The sequence below is a fragment of the Pezoporus occidentalis genome, unplaced genomic scaffold (assembly GCF_034315485.1).
Source record: "Pezoporus occidentalis ecotype Australia unplaced genomic scaffold, CSIRO_AGI_Poc_V1 ctg102, whole genome shotgun sequence".
Classification (NCBI taxonomy): domain Eukaryota; kingdom Metazoa; phylum Chordata; class Aves; order Psittaciformes; family Psittacidae; genus Pezoporus; species Pezoporus occidentalis.
In genome coordinates, this window is record NW_026912801.1 from 655,223 (window position 1) to 677,812 (window position 22,590).

Below are 22,590 nucleotides of genomic sequence, written 5' to 3' on the forward strand. Positions count from 1 at the left end.
CTCGCGAGATCTCGCGCCCTCCCGGCAAGGGGCGGGGCAGAGCCGGACCCCGCCCCTTAGAGGGCAATGGTCCGCCCCTCTGGTCGTTACGTCATTAGGAAGCACCCAGCGCCTCGAAGGCCCCTCGGGGGGCTTTGTTGGCGATGTCGCGTGTTTAAGGGGTGCCCTTGGCCGCCTGTAAGCCGCGACACCGCAGCGGCGGAGGCTCCGAAAATCCCCCGGTGTGAACGGGGAGGCGGCGGGGGCCGCGGGCCGCGCTCCCGTTCTGGGCGCGGCCCGGTCGGCGGTGCTGCGCCTGGGCCCGCCGCCCGGCGGGAGTGCCCGTGTCAGGGTGCCGGCAATGCCTGGCTGCCGGGCGGCGGCGGCTCCGCGGCGGCGGCGGCTCCCGGGCTGAGCAGCGGCTCCGGGCCTCCTCCTCCGCCTCCCCGCGAGGTCCCGGCCCGCCCCGGCCTGCCCGGGCGGGGATGAGGCGCTGCGGAGGTGGCACAAAGGCTCCTCCGGGGCTGCCCGTTGCCTAACGCGGCCCAGCGCCCCCCGGGCCGGCCCCGCCGCCGCCTCCCTGCTTGTGCCCTCGGCCCCCGCAGCCGCGCGGGAGGATGTCGGAGGATCAGGACATGGACAAGATGATCAAGGTAGGCGGGAGGCAGCGGCGCTCGGGGTCTCCCCGCCGCCGGACCCCGCTCGTCTCCGGCCCGACGGGTCCCGCTCCCCGCTTCTCGTAGGGTTGCGGCACTACCGGGGCCCGGCTGCGCTCAGGGCGGTCACCCGCAGCGCCAGGCACCGGGCAAAGAGATGGGAGCTGCGGGCGGAGGCTGCGGCGGGGTCGGTGTTGAGTGGGGAGCAAAAGCGGGGTCCCCGGTGTCTGCCTCGCAGCGGTCCGCGGCTGTGCAGGGGCAGCGCTGTCGCCTCCGTGCGTCTCCGAGTTCCTGTTGGGATGCTGCCGTGAAAACAAAGCTGGTGTGGGGAATGTTGGTGCTTGGAGCGGGGGCGGAGGAGCTGAGCGCAGCCGGGGCTTCTGTGTTCACAGCGAGGATCAGTGTGCGGCTGAGTGGGGCCCCTGAAGCAGCTGGGGAAGCCCTTTTGGGATGAAGTGACAATGAAACAGTGCTTTAAAGACTCTGCACGCGCCTTGTCTTGTGCAAAGCCTTTGCTGTCACTGCCTGGATGTCTTCATGTATGCTTGTTTTAATAGGATGTATGAATTCCTGGAGGATGTAGGTAAAAAGACCCCATAGATCGGCATTTGGATGGATGCCCTATCCCTGGCAGTGTTCAAGGCCAGGTTGGACACAGGGGCTTGGAGCAAGCTGCTCTAGTGGAAGGGGTCCCTGCCCGTGGCACGGGTTGGAATTGGATGAGCTTTAAGGTCCCTTCAACTCAAACCAGTCTGGGATTTGCCACCTTTCCTCAGCCCTGTTATCTGCCATGGTGGGATTTGCCTTTGCAAAGCTCACTTGGGATAAAAATCAGTGCAGGAGATGTCTCAGCACAAGTTTTCTATTCTTGAAACCTGGATTGATTTAAAATATGAGGAGTTTTCCTTTTGAACTAAAACAGTCCAAAGTAGAAGGAAGTCCAAGCACTGTGTTCAGCCATCCCAGCCTATTGAAACGATCTGCTGTCTCCTCCTGCCTTGTTCAGCTTGGCGCAGCGGAGGTGAAGCAGCTGTCCTGAAGGCTTTCAAAAATAAGGTTTTTCAAGTATTTCTGTGGTATTTCATGGGAAAGTGAAGATGTGCATCAGAGCTCTTGAGGTTAAAACCAAGCCAAATGAGCTGAAGTGGTTGTGTAAGTGTACGGACCTTCCGCCCCTCTGAGCAGGGAGGGTTTGATTGAGAACAGATTCTGGGCAAATTCTTGGGTTTGTCTGAATCTCAACCTAATTTAGTACTTTTATGCGTTAACGCTGGTTTTCCTACTCCTCAGATACTTGGTGATTGTTCACTTTGATTCATTTCCACCTGCATCTGCAGGTTTAAGGTCTGTGATTCCAGGCAGCGATCGCTGTTGGAGGCAGAGTAGTTGCAAGGCTGCGTGTTGGAGCAGTGGAGCTGGAGTGACGCTGCTGTTGGCATTTCACTTGTTGAATCCATGGAGCTTGTCCAGGCAGCAGTCTGTGGACTTGTAATTGCCTGGAGTGGATACACATGAAGCACCTTATTTCAGACCTTCTCCCACTGGGATTCAGTGGAGGCTGAGAAGCACCCGCATGTTCCCCTGAGCGGTCCTGATGCGTGTCCAACCCTGCTGGAAAGCAGATCAGGCTGGGAGAAGTCTCCAAGCCCTGCCTTTCCAGGCTGTTAGCGTCCCAGACTGCTGACTCTGCACAGGAGGATGCTCAAACCTTGTTGGTTTAGGTACCCTGAGCTTGCTGAAAGGGAATTGCGCTACTGGAGAGCGCTCTGCGTGAAACTTGTGTAATTCAGTACATTTCAAATCAGTTTATTCCCTTTGTCCGCTGGAAATTAATATGAGGAGTGATCAGAAGTTTCAGGTTCCTTTCACAGTGGGATAAAAAGGTTTCCTGTAAGAAACACTGCAGAGTTGCCTTTGGAAAGTGCTCTCTGGCACTGTTCTGCCTCCTGCGTTCCCAGCAGCAGCGGATTAGTTCCAGCTGACCTGTCAGCCAGTCTGAGCACAAGTTCAGTGCTGTGCAGCAGTGCTGCTGGAAGGCTTTGTGTTCTCCAGATGTGGAGTTCAGTGCGGGATACCATTCCCTCTGCCACCAGCATCCACAGGACATGAATCTAAATGAAGAGGCAAAGCGTTCAGTGGCACCAGTTGGAACAGCTTTTGGTGTTTTCACAGGCAGTTTTATATCTGCACGTTTTAGGTGTCTCACTCTGAGTGTTATGAACTTGTGTTGATTTGCAGCTGTGTAGTCTTGGTGCTATGTTTGGAGCTGCTGTTTCTAAATAGGCGATGTGAGGAATTCTGTACCTTGATGGGCATCTGAGGTCTCAAATACTGTATTTCATATCATTAGGAACTGGTGAATGGTGTTTCTTGATCAATAGATGATTCCTTTTTACTTCCGAGTTGTAAAACTGCTTGGGAGTGAAGATTGGAATCCAAATAAAAATGCAGAAAGCACAAATGTTGGCTTTTGTTATTTAAAACAATGGTAAATATGCAGAATACAAAAGAGGAAATAAATTGTTATTAAAAATGGACTTGTTTGTAGTGGTTGCACTTGTCCTTTGGGAGTTGAGAACTAGCAGATCCTATTCTCACTCCATTTGATCCATAGATCTCAGGCTTTCCAATTCCCACCCAGCTTCTCTGCTGGGATGAAGCAAGTAGTCTCCATGCCCTCGCAGAAGCAGCATGAGGCAGCAGAAACTATAGTCAAGACTGGGCTTGTGTGTGGAGACAGTACCTCCTTTTAGCCCAGCCTGTGCAGTTGAAAGGGCTGGGGAGGTTTGGGGGCAGGCAGGGCCTTTGGTTTTGGAAGAGGACCAGCACACTTCAAAGCTCTCTATAAAAGTAATGAGGAACTATTATCACTCAATCACAGTGTTGCTCTGGAGTCCTTTGGTATTTGCTTCTCCAGGTCAGCGGTTTGGCTTAAAAACTTACCTTGAAAGCACGTGCTGAGGATGTACTCCCCAGTCCAGAGAAACCCTTTCTCCTCTTGTTAATGCTCTTCTGCAGGTGTGGTTTCATTCCAGCTCTGCCTTCGATTCTCTGTATCTGGACATCAGGAAAATGAAATCAGCTCTTCCCCAGTAGCTTCTCACAAGTAGCGTTTATATTAGTTGAATTGGTAAATTCTGTGTGTTTCTACTTAAAACCAACAAACCACGTGTGATCCACTGTGCTTTTCTTCCCCTTTGCTTTAAAACCCTTCATAAAACCTCCCATTAACTGAAACTTTTCCCTTCACGCCATTCACAGGAGCCACGTATGATTTGTGTGATACTGCAGACTGCAATAACAGACAATTTTTCCTTCCATATCTGTCTTTTGCAGTCTCTAATCCCTTCAAATCTCGCCTTAAATATCAGCTTTCCTCTCTTGCTTTGTTTTCCAAGCCGTGTGGCTTGAGGTCTGGCTCCAGCCTGGCAATAGTGTTAATCCACAACTATTGCAGCGGAGGCGGGTGATCCCAGGTCAGGGACTGCCGTTCCCAATGAGTTGAGAGCAGGAGTGTTCTCAGTTTCCTCCTCTGTAGGTTAGTGGAAGGTGTCCCTGCCCATGGCAGGGGGTTGGAAGCGGATGATTTTTATGGTCCCTTCTAATCCAAACCATCTATGAGTGAATATAGAATGGTTTGGGTTGGAAGGGACCATAAAGCTCATTCGGTTCCAACCCCATGCCAAGGGCAGGGACACCTTCCATTAGAGCAGGTTGCTCCAAGCCCCTGTGTCCAACCTGGCCTTGAACACTGCCAGGGATGGGGCAGCCACAGCTTCTCCAGGCAGTTTCTTGCAGTTCATCAGGTTTCTTTATGTGTGTTTTGTTTGGTGGCTGAGCTTGCCCACACTTCCAGCGTCAGCCCTGCTCTGTTGGTGGATCCCCATCTGTGTGACAGCACATGGCAGCAGCGTTAATCAAAATGTTCCACACTGGAGCTACGTTTACATCCTGCCTTGTGACATGTTTAAGCATGATAGCCCTTGTCATAATGAAACCAAACCCTGTTTGTATGGATTTAGACAAAAGGATTACAAACATGAGCCTGGTTCATTATCAGACAAGCTAAAACTAGTCAGGCAGGGTTTAATTTACAGGGTAATGATTCCAAAGGGCTGGAAACCCAAAGAAAGCAGCAGAATAATTTTCCATTGTACTTTATGACAAAGAAAACACATAATAATGCTAAAATTGGGCCATTGTGTTCAATTGTGATTGATCATTTATAGATAGAAAGCTGGATTTAAAAGCTGGGGTGGGAATTGCTGTTGATATGCTTCCTATATTAAAGGTACAAGATCCCTTTTACTGTTGCTAATAATCCATTTTCCAAATGCTAAGTGAGCAGTCTCAGCTGCACAGAAATAACTTCAAACTGTGATATATTCTTAGGTGAACATTTGTATTTATGTTCAATTTTTCTGGTGTGAAGCAAAGCTCCAAACCAGGCTCTTTCTGCACTCCGATCTTGCAGATGAGGTCTGTGAGCTGGGTTCTTTTGAAGGGATGTAGTAATTCATTTAGTTTGATTTATTTTCTTTACTCTCTTTTTCCCTCCCCCTGCTCCTTCTTGACTAGGAAACCTCCATTTTAGAGGAGTACAACATTAACTGGACTCAGAAGCTGGGAGCTGGGATCAGTGGTCCCGTTAGGTAAGACCATACACCTCGGGTTTGTGTGTAATCTCAGCCTGTTTCATTAGCTATGTGAGTAATAAGTGAGTACCTATTGTAAGTGTGCTAACAGCAGATGTGTTACGTGGAAGACTCTCATTATAGACAAATAAATGTGTCTACCCCATATGGGTGATACCTGATGTGCTATTGTCTTTTCTGGGCGTGTTTCAAGTCAAATCTCTCTTCCTCTCTCTGCGTTATCTCATCTCACTGCTGTGTTCCTGAAGCAAAGGGGGAACAGGAGTTGGTGGTGAAATGGAGACAGCAGAAACTTCTGCTCAAACACCTTTGTCCCTTTGGTACTAGTGTCAGTGTGGTGCAAAGGTCGCTGCTCCTGTCTAAGGTATCATCACTCGGGGCATTGGCACTGTGTGCCCTTAGCTATTTTTACCAGCTGTTTATTCATATCCTCATGTGAGGCAAAAGCAGATAGTGCCGTGAGCTCTGCATCATCTCCAGCCGGGCTTGCCCAGCATGAATTTCTAACCCTGCAGGAACTGGATGCTTTCCATAAAGCAAAACATACATCCCCTTTTCAATAAGCACTTTTGGGAGCTGGAAAACAACTGCCTGCACCTCTTGTTTCTGGGTGCTTGACAGGGCGATTGTCTTTTGTGACCATTTGTCTTCTTGTCCAGGCAATTGGTTTATTCTCCTCATCCATTTTGTGTTGCCTCTGATCTTTACTAAAATATCCCTTTGTGCTTTCTTCCTTTAGCTGCCCTGTTATATGTGGGCCCTTCCCTCTGACGCAGTTCAATTGTGAATGTTAAATGGGGGAAAGAGAGAGAAAACCCGTGTGTGTGACACAGTTGGTGGCCTTGCCAAAGCAAGGGTTTCCATTCAGAAGCACTCTATGTACTGCAGCCTACACCCTCCACTGGGGATGTGCAGGCTGCCTCTGTGTGGTTTGGGGTTTTTCCATCCAGGGTGTCCCTTCAGGCTGGATGTACAGAGTGTGTTCTGCTTGTCTGCAGTTCCCATTGCTCTGAAGTCCTTTTTCTGTGCTGCTGAAAATAGAACTTTGTGTGAGGTGTTTCTACGTAACCTGTTTGTTGTGGGAGGCTGAAAACTGAGGCTTTCAAGCTGGGACGTGGTGACAGGTGCCCTGTGTATTCCAGATTGCGGGCATTACTGCTCATTCCCATGCGGAGAGCAGACTCGTAACTACACATCAATTGCTTGAAGTGTCTTTTTAACGTTCTTGCTGACTGAATGATTTTATTGCTGTAATACCAGAGTCTGCATGAAAAAAGCCTCTCAAGAACGCTTTGCACTGAAAATCCTTCTTGATCGTCCAAAAGCTAGAAATGAGGTATAGTTCCTGTTTATACTGTCTGCTTCTCACACAGCACAAGTCTTGCCCTTTTGCTGAATTGTTGCCATGGTTTAAGAGAGGAAAAACCCCACTGATCTGCAGATCTTGCTATGCAAGGTTCCCTGGGTTTGCTCCTCTGGCCTCGCTGAGTTCAGCTCCTGTAGGATGAGGTAGTGGGTGAAGGAAGGGGGGTTTTCTAACACTGAGTTTGCTGTAGGTGTTAGCTGTATAGGTACCAGTGTCATTTATAGAGCTGCATTTTAAAGCTGGTGTTCTCCCTGCGTTCCATGTAATCTGAACAGTCCAGAATGAATTCTGTTTCTGTACATCTCACTCCTGGGTGTCACTAAGAATTGCCAGGAATGCCTCAAAAAGTGCTCCAAATGGTGTGGGTTTATCCATGTCTGAGAAACTAAAGAAGCTCATTGATGCTTTTTGTGACTTACTGTGGCTGGCAAGAGGCGTGCCAAGGTACCAGACTGTCAGTCAGTTGACAGGATGTGACGTGACATTGGCGTGACAGTCATTCAAGTTGTCCTGAAAGGGAAAGAAACATTAATTGTCCTCAAGGTTTAGGCAACTTCCATTTCTTGTCACTGAGCAAATTCTCACTTAAAATTTACAGGGAGAAATATTCTCTTTCCAAAGAGGATCAAACCTCAGCTTGATGTAGCAGTTCCAGGTAGCTTTAAACTGGGGAAAGCTCCTCTTTCAGAATGTTGGAACAGGAGATGAGGTTTCTTGTGTTGCAGCTGCTGGGTCATTGGGCCATAAAAGAAGCCAGATATGGAATTTCAGGTTTTACTCATGAATTTTTGGTTTCAATCATATCTCTATTGCAACTTTAAAGCCAGTTCTAGCTTGAAATTTACTTAAAAACCCCAAAGAAATCAAAGACTGGGCTTTTTCTGGAGCTCTGCTGGGTTTGTTCCATGGTCTGTAACAAATAGGTTGGCAGTGTATGATCTTTGTGCCTTACCTGGTCTAAGCAACGTTACGGCCATTCCTGTAAACCCTTGTAGGCATTTCTTATTGCGTGAATAGCTTTAAACTGGGTGTGACTGGTGCTAAGCATTGGTAGCAGCACATGGGCCCATGTGTGCTGCAGTCGTGGGAGCAGAGGGACTGGTCAAGTGCGTGTCGCTGTGTACAGTAACGTTTCTTCCCTTCTCTTCAAGGTACGTCTGCACATGATGTGTGCAACACATCCCAATATTGTTCAGATTATTGAAGTTTATGCTAACAGTGTGCAGTTCCCACATGAATCCAGCCCAAGGTAAGGTTACATAGGGTGATTCATCCCCACAGCTTGCTTTCCCTGCTTAGGCCAAGGTATAGTGGAGTCTGCTTGGTTTTTTTTTGTGACCAAAATGAACATTTATGAGGGTTTCCAGATATATTTATTCTTCAGGGTAAGCAAACTTGGTTTTCACCCTTTCAGTGCCCAGACCTTTGAGGATTTAAATGAATTTGCACCGTTCATTGCTGGTTTTGCATGCCTCTTCATTTTTCAGGTGTTTGGTTCAGTCTGGGACATGTGCATTGTCAGAGACAGTATATTAGCTTCTAGCTTCTGCCTTGTTTCGGTATTGCTTTAGGAGCTTGAACTGAATTGATTGTAACCTTTGAGCTCCTTCTGCTTTCAAAGCACTGTTAAAGCAGGATTAGAGCTGTGACTTCTGTTGCTACCTAGAACAAGTGAGATCCTTTTACATGGTGGTGTTGCCTGTGAGCCACTGGGAAACTCAGAGTGCCAGTCTTCATTAAACACATAATGGAAGAAAGACTTGTTTCTAAAATGCTAGGTTCTGCTCTATAATCTCTCAATACATTGTCCTGCTTAAAGTGAACACAGCCAAACATGAAGCAAGCTTATTTTTCATACCTTAATATCACTTGGGATAAAAGTACTGTCTTCTAATTGGATGTTAGTTGAGAAGAAAATATCAGAGCTGGGAGGATTAAAGAGCTGAGACCTGTCTTAGTCTCTGATATACCTGATTTTGCTGTGTGGCAAGAAGAGCAAGGGGTTGGTTTGTTGAGGATCTAACAGCCCTGATCGCCACTCTTTCTATTCGTTATCCTTCCTAATTATGGCAATAAAACTGTAAATTAAAACCAGGAGGTGCAGTGGAGGATCCAGACTCAAAAGCATTAACGATAATTCCTCAACCTTCTGCTTCAAAGTTGCCGTGATCGTCTCCAGCACCCAGGCAGACAGCGAGGCAGGTCAGCACGTCTGCAAGGATGGGTGCAGGCAGGTATATGCTGAGCTCTAAGCCAGCTCCAGCCTGGAAGCTGTTCAGCCTATTTAATGCAAGACTCTACCTGCTGGATTATTCTTTAGTTGTGTCTAAATGGCTTCCAGGTCCAAACTGGCTTGCTGGTGGAAAGCGTGGTTGGACCATGCATCTGTCTAAATGCATCCATGTAGACATGTCCATGGTGTTTGTTCCAGCTGGATGTGGGAGCCCATCATGGAGAGGGAGCTGTAGATTCCTGGCTGACAATCAATGAGTCAGATGATGCAGGGAGCTAGAAAATCCTCCAGTTTATGTGCTTAAAGGCAAAATTACAGAACCAAAATAGCCCTAACAACTGTAGGAGAAGCGAGTATACATGTCTCTTTTGGCCTGCATCAGTAGATGTGAAGTATGCATTATTAGCTTAGCAACTCTGTTCTTTTTTTGATTATTTTTAATATAACAAAATGAAATGCTTTTGAACAGGGCTCGGCTCCTAATTGTAATGGAGATGATGGAAGGGGGAGAGCTATTTCACAGAATCAGCCAGCACCGGCACTTTACTGAGAAGCAAGCAAGCCAAGTAACAAAGCAGGCAAGTCAACCCCCATGTATAAGCAAATCCATGAATGATAATGGCTAAAGTACTTAACAATTTTTGGGTGGGGAGGGGTGGTGGGGAAAAAGGAAGCTAAAATAATCCTCAGTTCTGATCCGATGATCATTGCCTGCTTTGTTATAACCTGACAATGCCAAAGTTTGAATAGAAGCAAAGGATTTGAAGGTGTGGGCTGGTTGTTCTGGGTTGGGACCTTGGGGTCTCTGCTGTCTTTAGCAGTGGTTTTCCTGACCTGGTCTACAGAACCCTTCACCTGAGAAAGCTCTTCTCTTGCACAACCTTTCTGCTGTTTCCTCACTGTTGTTTTAAAGGTGTTGCCTCCAACAGCTCTCACAGACCCCGTGCGGCTCCTGAGCTCCAGTTTGAGAATCGCTCTTGGCCATGACACAGAGCTGGTGTTTCTCTCACCTCTTGGGCAGCAGACAGTAACACGTGTCCTGGGCCAGTGGTTTTCAAGCTGGGTTCTGTATTTGGTGTTATGGAAGATAACAAAAGGAATGTACCACTGCAGTGCATGTTTTCTATGCTGTTTGTTCCAATGTTTTTTTTCCCCTCTCCATTTCTCTACATAACTCACTCTTGAATGTTGTATTTTATAGCCTTCATGGGATTTATTGTTAGAGGTTTTGGTGTCCATCAGGCTCTTTCTTGCTTAGCAGTGTGTCTGGTGTGACTAGCTTACGTCCTGCTATAGTAGGTAGGAAGATGAAGCAGAAGGGCCTCCATGAGATTCATTCCCAGTGTCATTTTGGGGTGTTTCATTCCGTTTCACTTCCAAGCTGTTGGATGACTTGTGTTGTGCAGTCAGAAAGCTTGGATCAGTGGGAGGGTTGCAGGAAAGATGGCTGTGTGTTGTGGTAGCCTTTCTAGGGAGCTACAGCAGAGGACCAGCAGGTTGGTGTAAGGACCCACAAGGCAGAAGGATCTTGCTATCAAAATGGCACCATGGCATGAAGCTGAGGGCTGGAGTTGCTGTTGTTTGCTTCTTGCAGAGGTTACATTGGCATTCCAAACACAGGATACGTGAACTGTAGGTGAGAAGCTACACTGGAGATAGCAATCAGTAAATGTCTCGCTCCCACACCAGTGATCACTGCAGTGAATAAAGGAAAGAAGATGTGAGACAGGATGGTGCAGCGTTTGTTGTAAATTGACGTGACCTTATGAATATATCCATATCTTGATAGCTTGCTTCTCCCTAAGCTGGGGAGATAACGTTTGGTACTGAGGCTGAAGTATTGAATCTTACTTTTGTGGCTTGTGCTTTGAGTGGTTTCTAATGAAATGCTAATTGTGCTGTTCCCTTTTTGGTGTCATCCAACAAAGAAATGAGGTGGAAGTGCAGAATTACTCTTGACAGTTTGTTTTCATGTCCTTTGGGCTGTTTGATTTTGACGGTGGCAGTCTCCAGGATGAACATGTTGGGAAAATCTTGTCAAACTGTACCAAAAGGCAAGACTTTGAGTTGAATTCCGACTGTGTGAACACTTGGGTTATTCAAGCTGCTCAAGTAACTCTTTGCTTTAATGTTTATACAAGTGAAGTTTGAAAGCAATGTTAAAGTTATATTCTTTCATCTAATGGTGGTTCATCATTGTCTTGAACTGGGTCTTAGTTCCTTGTACCAAGTAATAGTTAAACGTTGTTTCAAAGCTATCTCATTTTCTCTGGGAATGTGCTTGTGTTTGGTTCTAAGTGAACAGTGAAGTTCTCATGTAAGGGTAATTTACAGTCTCCTAAGGACTCAGCACTTCACTTAGAGCTCTGTGTTTGGGTCGGATCCTACAGAAGCCAACAGGAACACTTTCAAATAAGGGTTGTGTGGCTCTGCCTTACTTTCAGTGATGCTGTTTAAGTATTTATGCCTTGTCTTTAAATGAATTGCACTTTGAAACGTACAGTCTGTAGAGCTTTCCTGGCTGGGTTCCAGGTTTCTAAACCACAGCAGTATAAGAAGCCGTCTGTGAACGAATCAAGTAATGCATTTCTATGTAGTGTCCCATGAAATGAGTAGATTCCAGGCAGTACCATCAGGAATTAAAGATTAAAACTGCCTGAATGTTGACTCTTAAGCCAGAAACAAGTGTGATAAAATACTCACTGAAATGTTGAACCAAGAGCTTGCTGCTCACTGTCAAACAGAATGTAATTGCTAGAGAGGGTGCGAGCAAGTGTAGTGACCTTGTAAGTCTAGCATAGCATGTAAAAGGATCTGTGTCACTTCTGGGGGTTAATAATACCCAGAGTTAGTCAAATTGAGATGGTTGGGAAGCTCAGTACAACTTAGCTTTTATTTCCTGTTTGTTTTCAGTGGTGGGTTTCATTTCCCAGTCGTGGCTCTACTGCACTGGTGTGCAGGATGGCCAGGCTTGTCTTAACTCTGAGTTGTACCCAAGTGGAGTGAGCAACATTTGGGCTCTAAGCTATGTTTGCAGTGTCCTTTTTAAAACTAAAATAAGTGTCCAGGCTAATGGAGGAGTTCTGTAATTGTGGTTGATTTATTGTGCCCTTTTTCAGATAGCTTTGGCTTTGCAGCATTGCCACTCACTAAACATTGCACATAGAGACCTCAAGCCTGAGAATCTCCTCTTCAAGGATAACTCTCTGGTAAGATGAAGCCTTGGTGTTCTTTTTTCCTGCTGAATTCGGTAAAATGGTGGTTTTCAGAACAGTTGCAACATGACATCAATGCAGTGTTGTGGTGACAAAAATTAGGGAGCTTTTTCGGCTTTGTGCTTTTCCGTACTCTGATCTGTTTGGAGTACAGCCTGTGCTGCTGCTGCTGCTGCTGTTAAATATGGCTCAGGTTCTCCACCCCAACACAGAATCCTGGTTTGATGATAAGAAGATCCACTCTGCCACATTTGCTCCCTGGGTGTTGTCGGGGTGTTCTAACATACAGTATGGATGCTTTGATGTATCCAAGCTCTTGCCCTTTTCATTCTTCTGCTCATAACCACCCTGCATATGCAGTGACACCCCTACAATGTGCTTTCCAAATCAGAGGGGGACTGCTTTAGACCCAGTGCACCCAGGAAAACAAAAATGATTGTTTCAAAGATCAATTTATGATCTTCTGGCTGCTCTGTGGAATGGCGAGGGTGTAAATACAAAAGAGGAGTACATGTGGCAAAGGCAAGGTGAGCACAAAGTGAAGAAATATATATTAGAAAAGCTGATACAATGAGATTTTGTAATGAAGCCTCTTCTCCTTGTTTCAGGATGCTCCTGTTAAATTGTGTGACTTTGGATTTGCCAAAGTAGACCAAGGTGACTTGATGACACCACAGTTCACTCCATATTATGTAGCACCTCAGGTAACAAACAATTACAGTTCTGGGCTGAAGGGGAATCATGATCTTACTGCTTGTGTCTCCATAACCATGTCATTTTAAAAGCCTTTGCTGTCCTGTTAAGGGCTTCTGGGCACAGGCATCTTGAGTAATTATATGGTAGCCAACTTTGAAGGTGGAGTGCCACAGTGCTCCATTGATTGCAGCAGGAGATTGTGAGGCACATCTCCCAGACTGTGTCTTTAGCACTGACTGGTTGCTGGTGCCTCCTGACTTTCCCAGACCCAACTGCCACCAATGAGACTACTCCAGGATTTGGGCAACTGGCCTTTAACTGCATTAAGGCAGTGGGTTTGGAGAAGTCCCTGCTTTGCAATCCTTCCTCCAGCTCAGACTTGTTCAAGATGACATTAAAAAAGACTACAGTGAGACAAAAAGGTTCTGTAAAGGCAGTTGCTTAAGAGAGCAGTGCCAGAGGGTTACCTGTTCACCTTGGCTTGCCCCCTTTGTCAGTGTGCATTGAGATATAATCTATCATTATAGCAGGCTGGGTTTTGTAGTGCTTTTTTCCCCACTCTCTTTTGTGCTTTGTGTTGAGGTCCTGAAGAAAATGAAGGGAAAACTGCGGATATTAAATTGCAATACTGGGCACGTCAGCAGCCTTTAATGACTGGGGAGAGAGATTGCAGGGATCAGACCATGCGGCCACAGTTGAGTGCCCTGAAAAGGCCTCCTCAGCTGGAGCCTGCTGGTGAGGGGCCATGTGCACCACAGGCAGGGTTTGTAGAACAAGTGAACCACCAAACCCACAGAAAGCTTTTCCCAAGCATGTTTAAAAGGAGATTTTTGTAGAAACACAGATTTGATCAGCAAGGGATAAATTTGATGTGATGTGTTTGTGGGAGAGGCAAAAAGGGACGTCTCTAGAGCTAAGGTTACCCTCCAAACAGGCTTTAGGTTCTAGTGCCAAAGTAGGGAGGTGTTAGGGGTTTTGACCAAACGAGGTGTGAGCAATTGCTTTAATTCAGAAAAGTGGAGGTTTCACCCAAAGCAGCAAAATATTTTACCTGAGATTTTCCCCACGTGGAAAGTTCCAGTCTTTCTGAGGAGGAGCAGTTTGATTTTGGCAGAGTCTTCAGTAGCTGGAAGAAGTCCACCGAATGGAGAAGCGTTGGGCATCTTTGGCATGGGCATTGCTGTTTGTGGTGCCTGTAAATGAGATGGATTTGGGATTTTGGTCTGTTTTTTCTCTTGTGGCAACAGGTATTGGAGGCACAAAGACGGCATCAGAAAGAAAAATCTGGTATTATCCCCACCTCTCCAACACCTTACACTTACAACAAGGTAAGCTGTGAAACTGGCCACAAGTCAATGTCTTTACAGCACAATGTCTTCCCAACCCCACCAATGTGTCTGCTGTAGGAGCAGTCTGTAGACACAGTTTATCACCTAAGGCAATAAACTTGATTGCCCTGAAAGTGCGCACTTATGGCCAGCAGCAATACAGTTGTTCTTACCTGAGGAATACATCTAACTAGTCTCACATTGAGTCAAAAGCAGGATCTGCAGGGAGCAGTAGGGAGATGACATCTTGCTTGGTGGTTTGTGTACCCATGTTAGAAAGTAGTATTTGTAGGGTTGTATTTCTCAAAAGTGTGGTTCCTTTGGCTTTCCTAAAAGGAGTGACCAGGCAGCCAGTGGTATTTCTTCCCTTAATTGTATTAGGTTCAGACCAGGCTTCATTCAGTTGAATGGGCAAATTAGAAGATAAGGATCTGTGCAGGTAGTTGTCTTTCTCTGTTTAGAAGTGACAGGCTTTAGCACTTCTGGCTCTGCGTGCCTCCTGATAGAGTGAATAATGAAATGCACACTTAGTCCCAGCTTAATTAATGATCCTTTAATTAAAGGGAAATGCACAAGCACTGTTAAAGGAGCACTAAATATTAACAAGATTTGGGAGAGATCAGAATGGTTCTGCTGGAGTGTGACCATGTGGGAAGTTCTTTCACCTCCACAAGAGGTTGGCTCAAAGGAAACCTCTTCCCTGCTGCTAGGCAGAGTTTCTGGGTGTGCAAAGCACTCTTTGGGGTATCTTGTTCAGGCAGTCCTGGTGGTACCTTGTCTCTATCAGGGTTCTTCTGCAAAGTGACCAGTTTTGTGTGCTGTGTGGTCTGTAGCAGTGGCCGTGAGCAATAACAAGTGCTGTGAGAATCTTGGCACAGCTATGACAGAAAGTGTCCTGCAAGGCTGTGCTCCTTTTTGCTCATTCCAAAACATTTTCTTCCCTCTCATCATCCGTGTCTCCTGCTGGCTGAGCAGTGTTTGAACCACTGAGTGTTATTTCAGTGTCAGTTTTGATTAAAGTTAGCTGGTTTCTGATTGCAGGGCTAAGTATCTACCCTGCTTCCAGCTTTAGGGATGGTGGTTTAACCCACCACATGCTAGAGGGGGTAGTATGATATATAGTATTGTGTTTTAGTAGCCTTCTATAGGGAGACCTATTGTCTAGGGTTTCCTATTTGTGAATCTGCCTTCTTTATAGTTAAGATCATTTCTTCTCCGCCCTGGAGAAACCAGTTGATGATTGCAGGCAGACACTGATCTGTTGCTCTGAACTGCTTTCAGCCACAGTGGCACTAACTGGACAGGCTGCTGAAAGAAGTGGCCTCATCCTTACCATGCCAAGTGTGACTCACTGCAAAAGCAGCATCTGGCAAACCCTGGTTCCCCAAAATAGACTGTGCTAGGCTCCAGGTACACTGTCCTTCCACAGCCACACTGGGTGGAAATGCCTGTGATCCATCTTCATGATCAGGATTGCTCTCCCACTGTTTTAAATTGGAGGAAAAAACCCATATCTTTGATTCTTGAGTGGTTTTACGAAGTTGTGTGTGTGTGTTGGGTCGAATATGAGTGTCTATGTCGTGGCTGGAGGGGTTGACTCTTGAGATGTAGAATCTGAGAACCCTATCGATGAAGTATTTAGACATGTTTCCTACTTACATGCCTTAAGTTCCATTGATTTCATTAGAAGTTACCTCTGGTGAATGGAAAAATGATGAGAATTTAGGTACCTAAATAGAAATTCAGACTTCTGGAGCCATCTGAGATTGGCTTAACTTCCTGAAAAGCATCCATATGGTGGTAACTCCTTGGAGTTTCTTTTGTTATCAGCATCCACATGTGATCCAGATGAGGAATAGATGTGGCTTTCAGCTTCTTCACTGTGCTGGTGTTTAGCTGGATCCACCTCCTGGATGAACTTGGGGTGTATCACACCAGCAGGAACACTATTGCAAGGGCAAAGGAGGGAGCTCCAGGCTGGAGTGGGAGGACAGGGGGGAGCACAGTGTGAAATACTGCTCCTGCTTTGCTGAAGCTTCTTCATCTCCTGGCTTCCAGGATGTGCGTTTTCCATTACAGATACCTCTGCTAGCTCATCTGCTTTTTAGTCTCACATTCTCCAAAATGACTGTATTCTGGTTTATGCTCTGGTATTGAGAGAGTAGGATTGAAGGATCCTGAGAGAGGTACTAAATGTGCAGCTTACTCACACCACTGATGCACTGGCTGTTTCCATGCAATTTACCATTGCACAGCCTGGAGTTACAGCAGTTCTGTCAACAAGCTACTTTTGGGTACTGGAAGTAGTTTAACTTGGCAGCACGGAGTTACCTTGTGCTTACTTATGTGCCACATTTACCCATGAAGGTCCTCACATGGGCCTTTAGGAGGAGGCTGAGCTGTGTTTCTGTTTCCTTAGGGAATCCCATAGAGCTTTTAATGTAGCTACACCACTGCTTGCTGCAAACTGCGCCCCAAAGTGATCATTTCCTTGCTTTCAGAGCTGTGACTTGTGGTCCCTGGGTGTCATTATTTACGTGATGCTGTGTGGATACCCTCCGTTTTACTCCAAACACCACAGTCGGACAATTCCAAAGGACATGCGGAAAAAGATCATGACAGGAAGTTTTGAATTCCCAGAGGAAGAGTGGAGCCAGATCTCAGAAATGGCGAAAGACATTGTGCGAAAGTGAGTCAGTTGAGGAGATGTTGTGTTGCTCTTATATGAAACTGGAAAATCACTTGGAATTGAGGTATCCCAAAGGGCTCGTTTTCCCGAAGGCGGGGGGGTTGTCTGCAGCACGTACAGCTCCAAAGCTTTCTGCCCTATTCAGCACAAATGAAGCCTGGTAAATATTTCCCTCTCTTTTTCCTCCCCAATTGTTGTGTTCAGTTTTTGCTGTCTCTCGTCTCTGAAGCTGCTAGAGTGCAATTGTGTGTTTAGTCTTTAGGGAAATGGGTTATGTGGCCTTGATTTGGAGCAGTATAGACAGCTGCCTGCCACATCTGCAAGTGCTCCTTAGGCACGTATCTCCAATGGTAATGTTTAAACTCCTGTTAGAATCAGGGGGTAATTAGGTGGTATCATAGGATCTGGTAGATCTGTCCCATAAAACCCTGTTCATGTAAGGCACAGTCTGAAAGGAGTTAGGAGAGAAGCATGGAAAGGGAGGTTAAGCTCTGTCACAACGTGTCAGACCATGAGATAAGGTTTTGCATTGATATTTTAACTCTAAATGCTACTGGGAACTGTTTATCATGCATTGCACATCTCTGGGTTGCAAGTGTTTCAAAGACTGATCCCATGGTCGTGTTTGAAAGCAAGAATGTGGCTCTGATTAGGTCTTGACCCCACTTGTGTTTTAAAATGTGTGGGGGACTTTCTGCCTTTGCTTGGATCAGCAGAGGAAGTGGGAGGATAAAAGCAACATAAATGGGAAAAAATCAATCTGTTGAATAAGTTTAAACTGTCACTGTCTCCTCTGCCATAGTGTAAAATCTCCAAGGACTTGACATTGTTTGGAAAGGGACCTGTTTCTGCCAGTGCAGGAGAACCCACAGCCTTTCACCAAAGAAACTGCAGATTACATTGCAGTGAAACTTCCATTTATACCAAGGTCAACTCTTTATTCTCACTCAGAAGCTCCACAGTCAGTAGGTTTCATTGTCTTTTAAAATGGCCATGAAACACAGCTCACAGAATGATGTTGTTTGGATTCAGTTCATTTAATTCTCTCATTAATGTTATCGGGACTCCCTTTCCTGCTTGTCTTTTCCAGCCAGTGGGTCTGAATCTGTGTTTATGGTGCAGGAATACATTTAGACTTCATATAATTCTGGATAAATTTACTTTATATAGACTTATTCAGATGGAGTGTTGCTTCTGGAGGTCATATTTGGCATTCAAGCAGCTGCTTCCTTTCAAGCATGTTGAGCTGATTTCTGACCTTGAGCTTTAGAAGCTGGAGTGCTTGGTAATAGGTTAGGACTTTGAGGACCCATAGGAAAGGAATGCATGTGTCTTGGGTCTTGTAGCAAAACTGACCTGGTTTCTGAGCTAGCCCGTGGTCCTGCTGGCATTTGGTGAAAGTTATTTCCACTTTCTTGGTACATTAAACAATTGTGCTCTGCAGCCAGGAAGCTGATCTCGAATATTGGCTGCTGAGCTCATCGAGTCGCTCTAGTTTAAACCGGTGGGATGACTTGTCAGCACTCTGTGTGAGATGGCACTGGTTTATTAAGCAGTTGTGATTATCATGAGAGCAGCAGTTTATCGGCAAAATCTCTGCCCAGGGTTTTATTCTAGAGAATAATTCCAAGGTGTTTTCAGAGATCTCAAAGTTCCGTCTCATTTTGAGAAGGATTTTTTTTTGCTGTATTCTGCCAGAGTGGCCATTACTTGAGGTTTTGCAGAGGGAGAAAAGCGAAGGAGTTGCATGGTAAAAGCTGCTAATTCAGTAAACAGGTTTCTAACTTGGAAGCTCTGCCTTACTTCACCATGCCCAGAGTCCTTGGTGTGAGCATAGCCTGTTACATGGATGAGCTCTAGATGTGCATTTCCAGAGAGTCTTGGTCTGGGTCATTTCCAGTTCAACTGGAAGGTGATTTTCCCATCTGGGAGGATGTGAATGTAGAGTTCAACAGTACACAGGTATTACTGAAATGGCCCTCAGTGCCTTTCTTTTATACTGAGTTGCTCAGTGTAACTGAATGAGTTGTTATAGCATTAAACTATCACCACAGCAAGGGTGGAAAGTCAGACTGCTTTTGGGTCAGCTTAGTGTTTTAGTTGGTTTTAGCCCCTCTGATGCTTAGAGATGGCTCCGTGCTCTGACCCTAGACAGAGCAGCACATTGTTAAGCAACAAAGACTCTTTATGGACTGACTGATTTCTCTCCCAGGCTGCTGAAGGTCAAACCTGAGGAGCGTCTGACCATCGAAGGTGTGCTGGACCATCCCTGGCTCAACTCCACCGAGGCACTTGATAACATCCTCCCCTCTGCCCAGATGATGATGGACAAGGTCTAAACAACATTTTAGTTTATGAAGAATGTTGCATAGGGAAGCTGGGTAGCTTTGGGATGGTTTGAGTGTTTCCTTTCATGTGGTGTTACGCAGATAAGGAGCATCCTTTCTGCCTTAAGGAGAGCCCGAGACCTTTGTAAGAAAATGGAAATGGTTCCACTTGAAATTTGGGAAATAAATCTGCATAATGCAAACCTGATTGTTGTTGTGCATCTCTGAAATCAATAGGATTCTTTCATTCACACAGAAGCTAATTAAAACATCAAGTGCAACTCTTTCATTGTAGGCAATGGTAGCAGGGATACAACAGGCTCATGCAGAGCAGCTTGCAAACATGAGGATCCAGGACCTGAAAGTCAGTCTCAAACCCCTTCACTCCGTCAACAACCCGATCCTGCGCAAAAGGAAACTATTGGGGTAATTGTAACCATGCTCCTGAATACCTCATGTGGTTGACACGCTCTTCATGTTGAAGTGAGTAGTTGGAGTCAGGTACTACTTGCACAAGGTGATGTGTCTTCCAAGATATGCCAGTGAGGGCAGGAAGGAGTTGGATAGAGTTATTGTATTATAGAGGAAGCAAAACAGATCCCCTATGAGAAGTTGAGTAAGGTAAGAGAATTCCAAGATTTTTTTTACTGATCCTGACACTTATTTACTGAAAAAGTCAGGTAATCTGTGTCTCTCTCTTTGTTTTCTATCTGTTTTCTATTTGAAAAACAGGATAATGCATTTAGGATTACCCTTATTTGAATTAAATTAAAGGGACATTTATTTTTCTTCATATTTAAAGGGTATTATAAGAACATTATTATAATTGATACTATATCTAGCTCCCATTCCCAGCTTTCCAGGCAGTGAAAGAGACCATTATACTGGTGCAGTTATGCAGTGAGTAACAGACTTGTTGCATTCAAACTGTAATTGTTTCCTCCTTGTTCTTTTGCAGCACTAAGCCGAAGGATGGTGTTTATATCCATGACCCTGAGAATGGAAGCAACGATTCCAACGTGGCTCTGGAAAAGCTGAGGGATGTGATTGCTCAGTGCATTCTACCACAGGCTGGTAAAGGTTGCCACTTTTATCTTAAAAGTTGCATTCCTAACACATTTTACTGTGCTTCAAGATGAGTTTGTGTCAGTGGTGAGGGAGGATAAACAAAACTCCTGTTGTCCTAATCAGTCTGGAGGGGAAAGTGTTGTCTGTAGGCTGTGATTTTGGTGCATGCATAATGTTAGTGTCAGAAGTGACATGCAGAGCTGTTAAAAGAACTTCCAAAGAGGAGTGTCTGATTTCAAGCTATTCCTTCGTTTGTGTGAGGGGAGGAGGGATGTAACTGCACGGAGTGTTTGCAGGCAGAAAGGCAAACCTCCTGTTTATCTCTGATCTCCTAAACAGGAGAGAATGAAGATGAGAAGCTGAATGAAGTGATGCAGGAGGCATGGAAGTATAATCGAGAGTGTAAGTTACTGCGAGACACTCTTCAGAGCTTCAGCTGGAACGGTGAGGAAGTGCTTCTCTTCCATGGAGAATGGTGCTAATGCTGGGTGAAATAGGGGAAGCAGTCACCTTTTTATATGGAAATAACCCCGGTTGCCTTGAATTTTTGCCAGGCTGGTGCAGGTTTTGACACTCTTTCAGCCCTTCAGCTAGCTCAGGTGTTCTAGAAATGAGGTAGAAAGTTCTGCTTTAACATTTCTATCTGAGGTTCAGGGTAGAGTTTTCAAAGGCACCAAGTCAAGCAGGAACATAACAGCATAAGTGGATCATCACTTCAGAAACTGCGTTAGCAGTTTTCAGCTGGTTTCCTTCCAGCTGTTTATTACCCTCTTTCTGCTGGAGGCTGCTGCCCTCATCTGTGTCAGCACATCTGCTTGGATAGGAAATGAAATTGAACTAGGCCAGCTGCCTTGGGAGTGTTGACAAAGCCAGGGGGGCAAAGGTGTCAGCCCCACAAGCAGATGCTGATGAATATAAAGGAAATAGGGGCATCAGCCAGGTTTGTGAGGGCTTGGTTGTGCTTTTCCGTCGTTCTGTTTTGCCTGGGTTTAATTCAGGTTTTTAAGTACTCAGTTTTTTCAGTGGAACTAGAAATCGTAACTCATGTTCTCCTGATTTTTGTATGAACCTCAATGTGTAACTCGCCCACGATTGCTTTCCTCCTTGTGCCCAGCACCAGCTGATGTCCTGTTCTTCTTCCTTTCAGGCAGAGGATTCACAGACAAAGTGGATCGACTAAAACTGGCAGAAATAGTAAAACAAGTGATCGAAGAGCAGACAAACTCCCATGACTCTCAATAGCTGGAGCTTCTTAATCTTATTTTTTTTACCATTTAAGATTTATTCTTTAACTGTAAAAAGTATTTTTATGTAAATTAATAAATCATAATTATTTCATTAAATTTCCATACTGCTTGAAAATGCTGTATAGTTGTAGATAACAAAAAAGAAAATCATTGGTACTGTAATATTTTTTTAAAACTCACTTCCTTGAGGTATATATGATCACTTATGTACTGTTAATCATGAGCCCTCCTCAGATGGGGCAGATTATATTGTTAAAGACCATTCTTTTCCTTACTAGCCAGTTGCAGAAGCTGCCTTCCACCTGCTATACATACAGCCAGCTGCAATGACTATGTATGTGAACGAGACAGCCACAGTTTCTCAACACCCTGCTCAGTAAGTACTTGAAGCGAGTGCTGCAGAATACAAACCTCATAGCTGCCCTTTGCACCGAAATCCCAAGTCTTTCTGTAGAGGCAACTACATGGCCTTCTGTTTCACTAGCTGAGCCTAGAGCCGTGCTCGGCCTTGCCAAGGGCACCTCAGTCCATATGCTTGCTGTATTTCAGTTCTGATCAGTAGCCCTCTTCTTTCTTCTTCCTCATCTTCCTCAGACCGTCTTTAAGGTTTAGTCCACTTCTTCTCCATCTTCCTCAGACCTTTTCTAAGGCTGAATTGGCCATTCAGCTCAAGACTCCTCTTTTATCATGCTGTTCAACAGCAGAACAGAAGAATGTTCTAGTTACTTACGTACAAGTTACTTTTATTTTCGTGGAGGGATCTTCTACAAACAAAACCAAGTATGGGGTTCATTTGCTTCACCCCCAGATCAGATGTTGTCTGTGTTCCACCTGTATACTCCATTCTTTCCAGCACTTGGTTTCAAACTTGTCTTCTTGTTTGAAAGAGATCATCCTGGCAAGGGTCATAGTGCTGCTGTGTGAATCCACTGGTGATCCTTCTGTGTCACCCTCTGCAGTCTGAGCTCCCTGTCTCTGATGCCTTCGAGCTCCTCCTGGGGAGCAATAGATGCAGGGCTGCTCCTTGACACACGTCCTAGTGCTGCCTTGACCATCAGGGCAGATTCTTACACCAGTCTGGAACATTGGCTCCAAAAGCTGCTTTTTTAATCTTGATGAAACAAACAAATG

At 45.6% G+C, this 22,590-nt stretch overlaps 1 protein-coding gene across 8 annotated transcripts; it reads left to right on the plus strand.

Moving 5' to 3' along the window:
- Positions 1–135: 135 nt before the first annotated feature.
- On the plus strand, positions 136–21,559 carry MAPKAPK5 (MAPK activated protein kinase 5). Of its 8 annotated transcripts, none has more exons than XM_062614769.1 (14): positions 136–632; positions 5,214–5,287; positions 6,551–6,626; positions 7,808–7,905; positions 9,359–9,471; positions 12,013–12,098; positions 12,713–12,808; positions 14,048–14,128; positions 16,630–16,817; positions 19,030–19,150; positions 19,440–19,570; positions 20,103–20,224; positions 20,552–20,656; positions 21,360–21,559. In XM_062614769.1, exons 1-14 carry the CDS (start codon positions 597–599, stop codon positions 21,452–21,454), a joined length of 1,422 nt encoding a protein of 473 aa, XP_062470753.1. In that variant the 5' UTR covers positions 136–596; the 3' UTR covers positions 21,455–21,559. The 8 variants fall into 8 exon arrangements, with proteins under 8 accessions (XP_062470753.1, XP_062470801.1, XP_062470762.1 ...); XM_062614817.1 differs by having other exon boundaries at positions 137–632; positions 20,103–20,218; XM_062614748.1 differs by lacking the exon at positions 136–632 and adding an exon at positions 739–957.
- The last annotated feature ends 1,031 nt before the right edge of the window (positions 21,560–22,590 follow it).

Bases quoted from the DNA above. Each gene is read 5' to 3' on its own strand.
- MAPKAPK5 (XM_062614748.1), top strand. From the start codon at position 793: ATGGGAGCTGCGGGCGGAGGCTGCGGCGGGGTCGGTGTTGAGTGGGGA. The intron at 958-5,213 runs GTGTGGGGAATG...CTTCTTGACTAG, and splicing joins CTGCCGTGAAAACAAAGCTG to GAAACCTCCATTTTAGAGGA. The intron at 16,818-19,029 runs GTGAGTCAGTTG...TTTCTCTCCCAG, and splicing joins GCGAAAGACATTGTGCGAAA to GCTGCTGAAGGTCAAACCTG.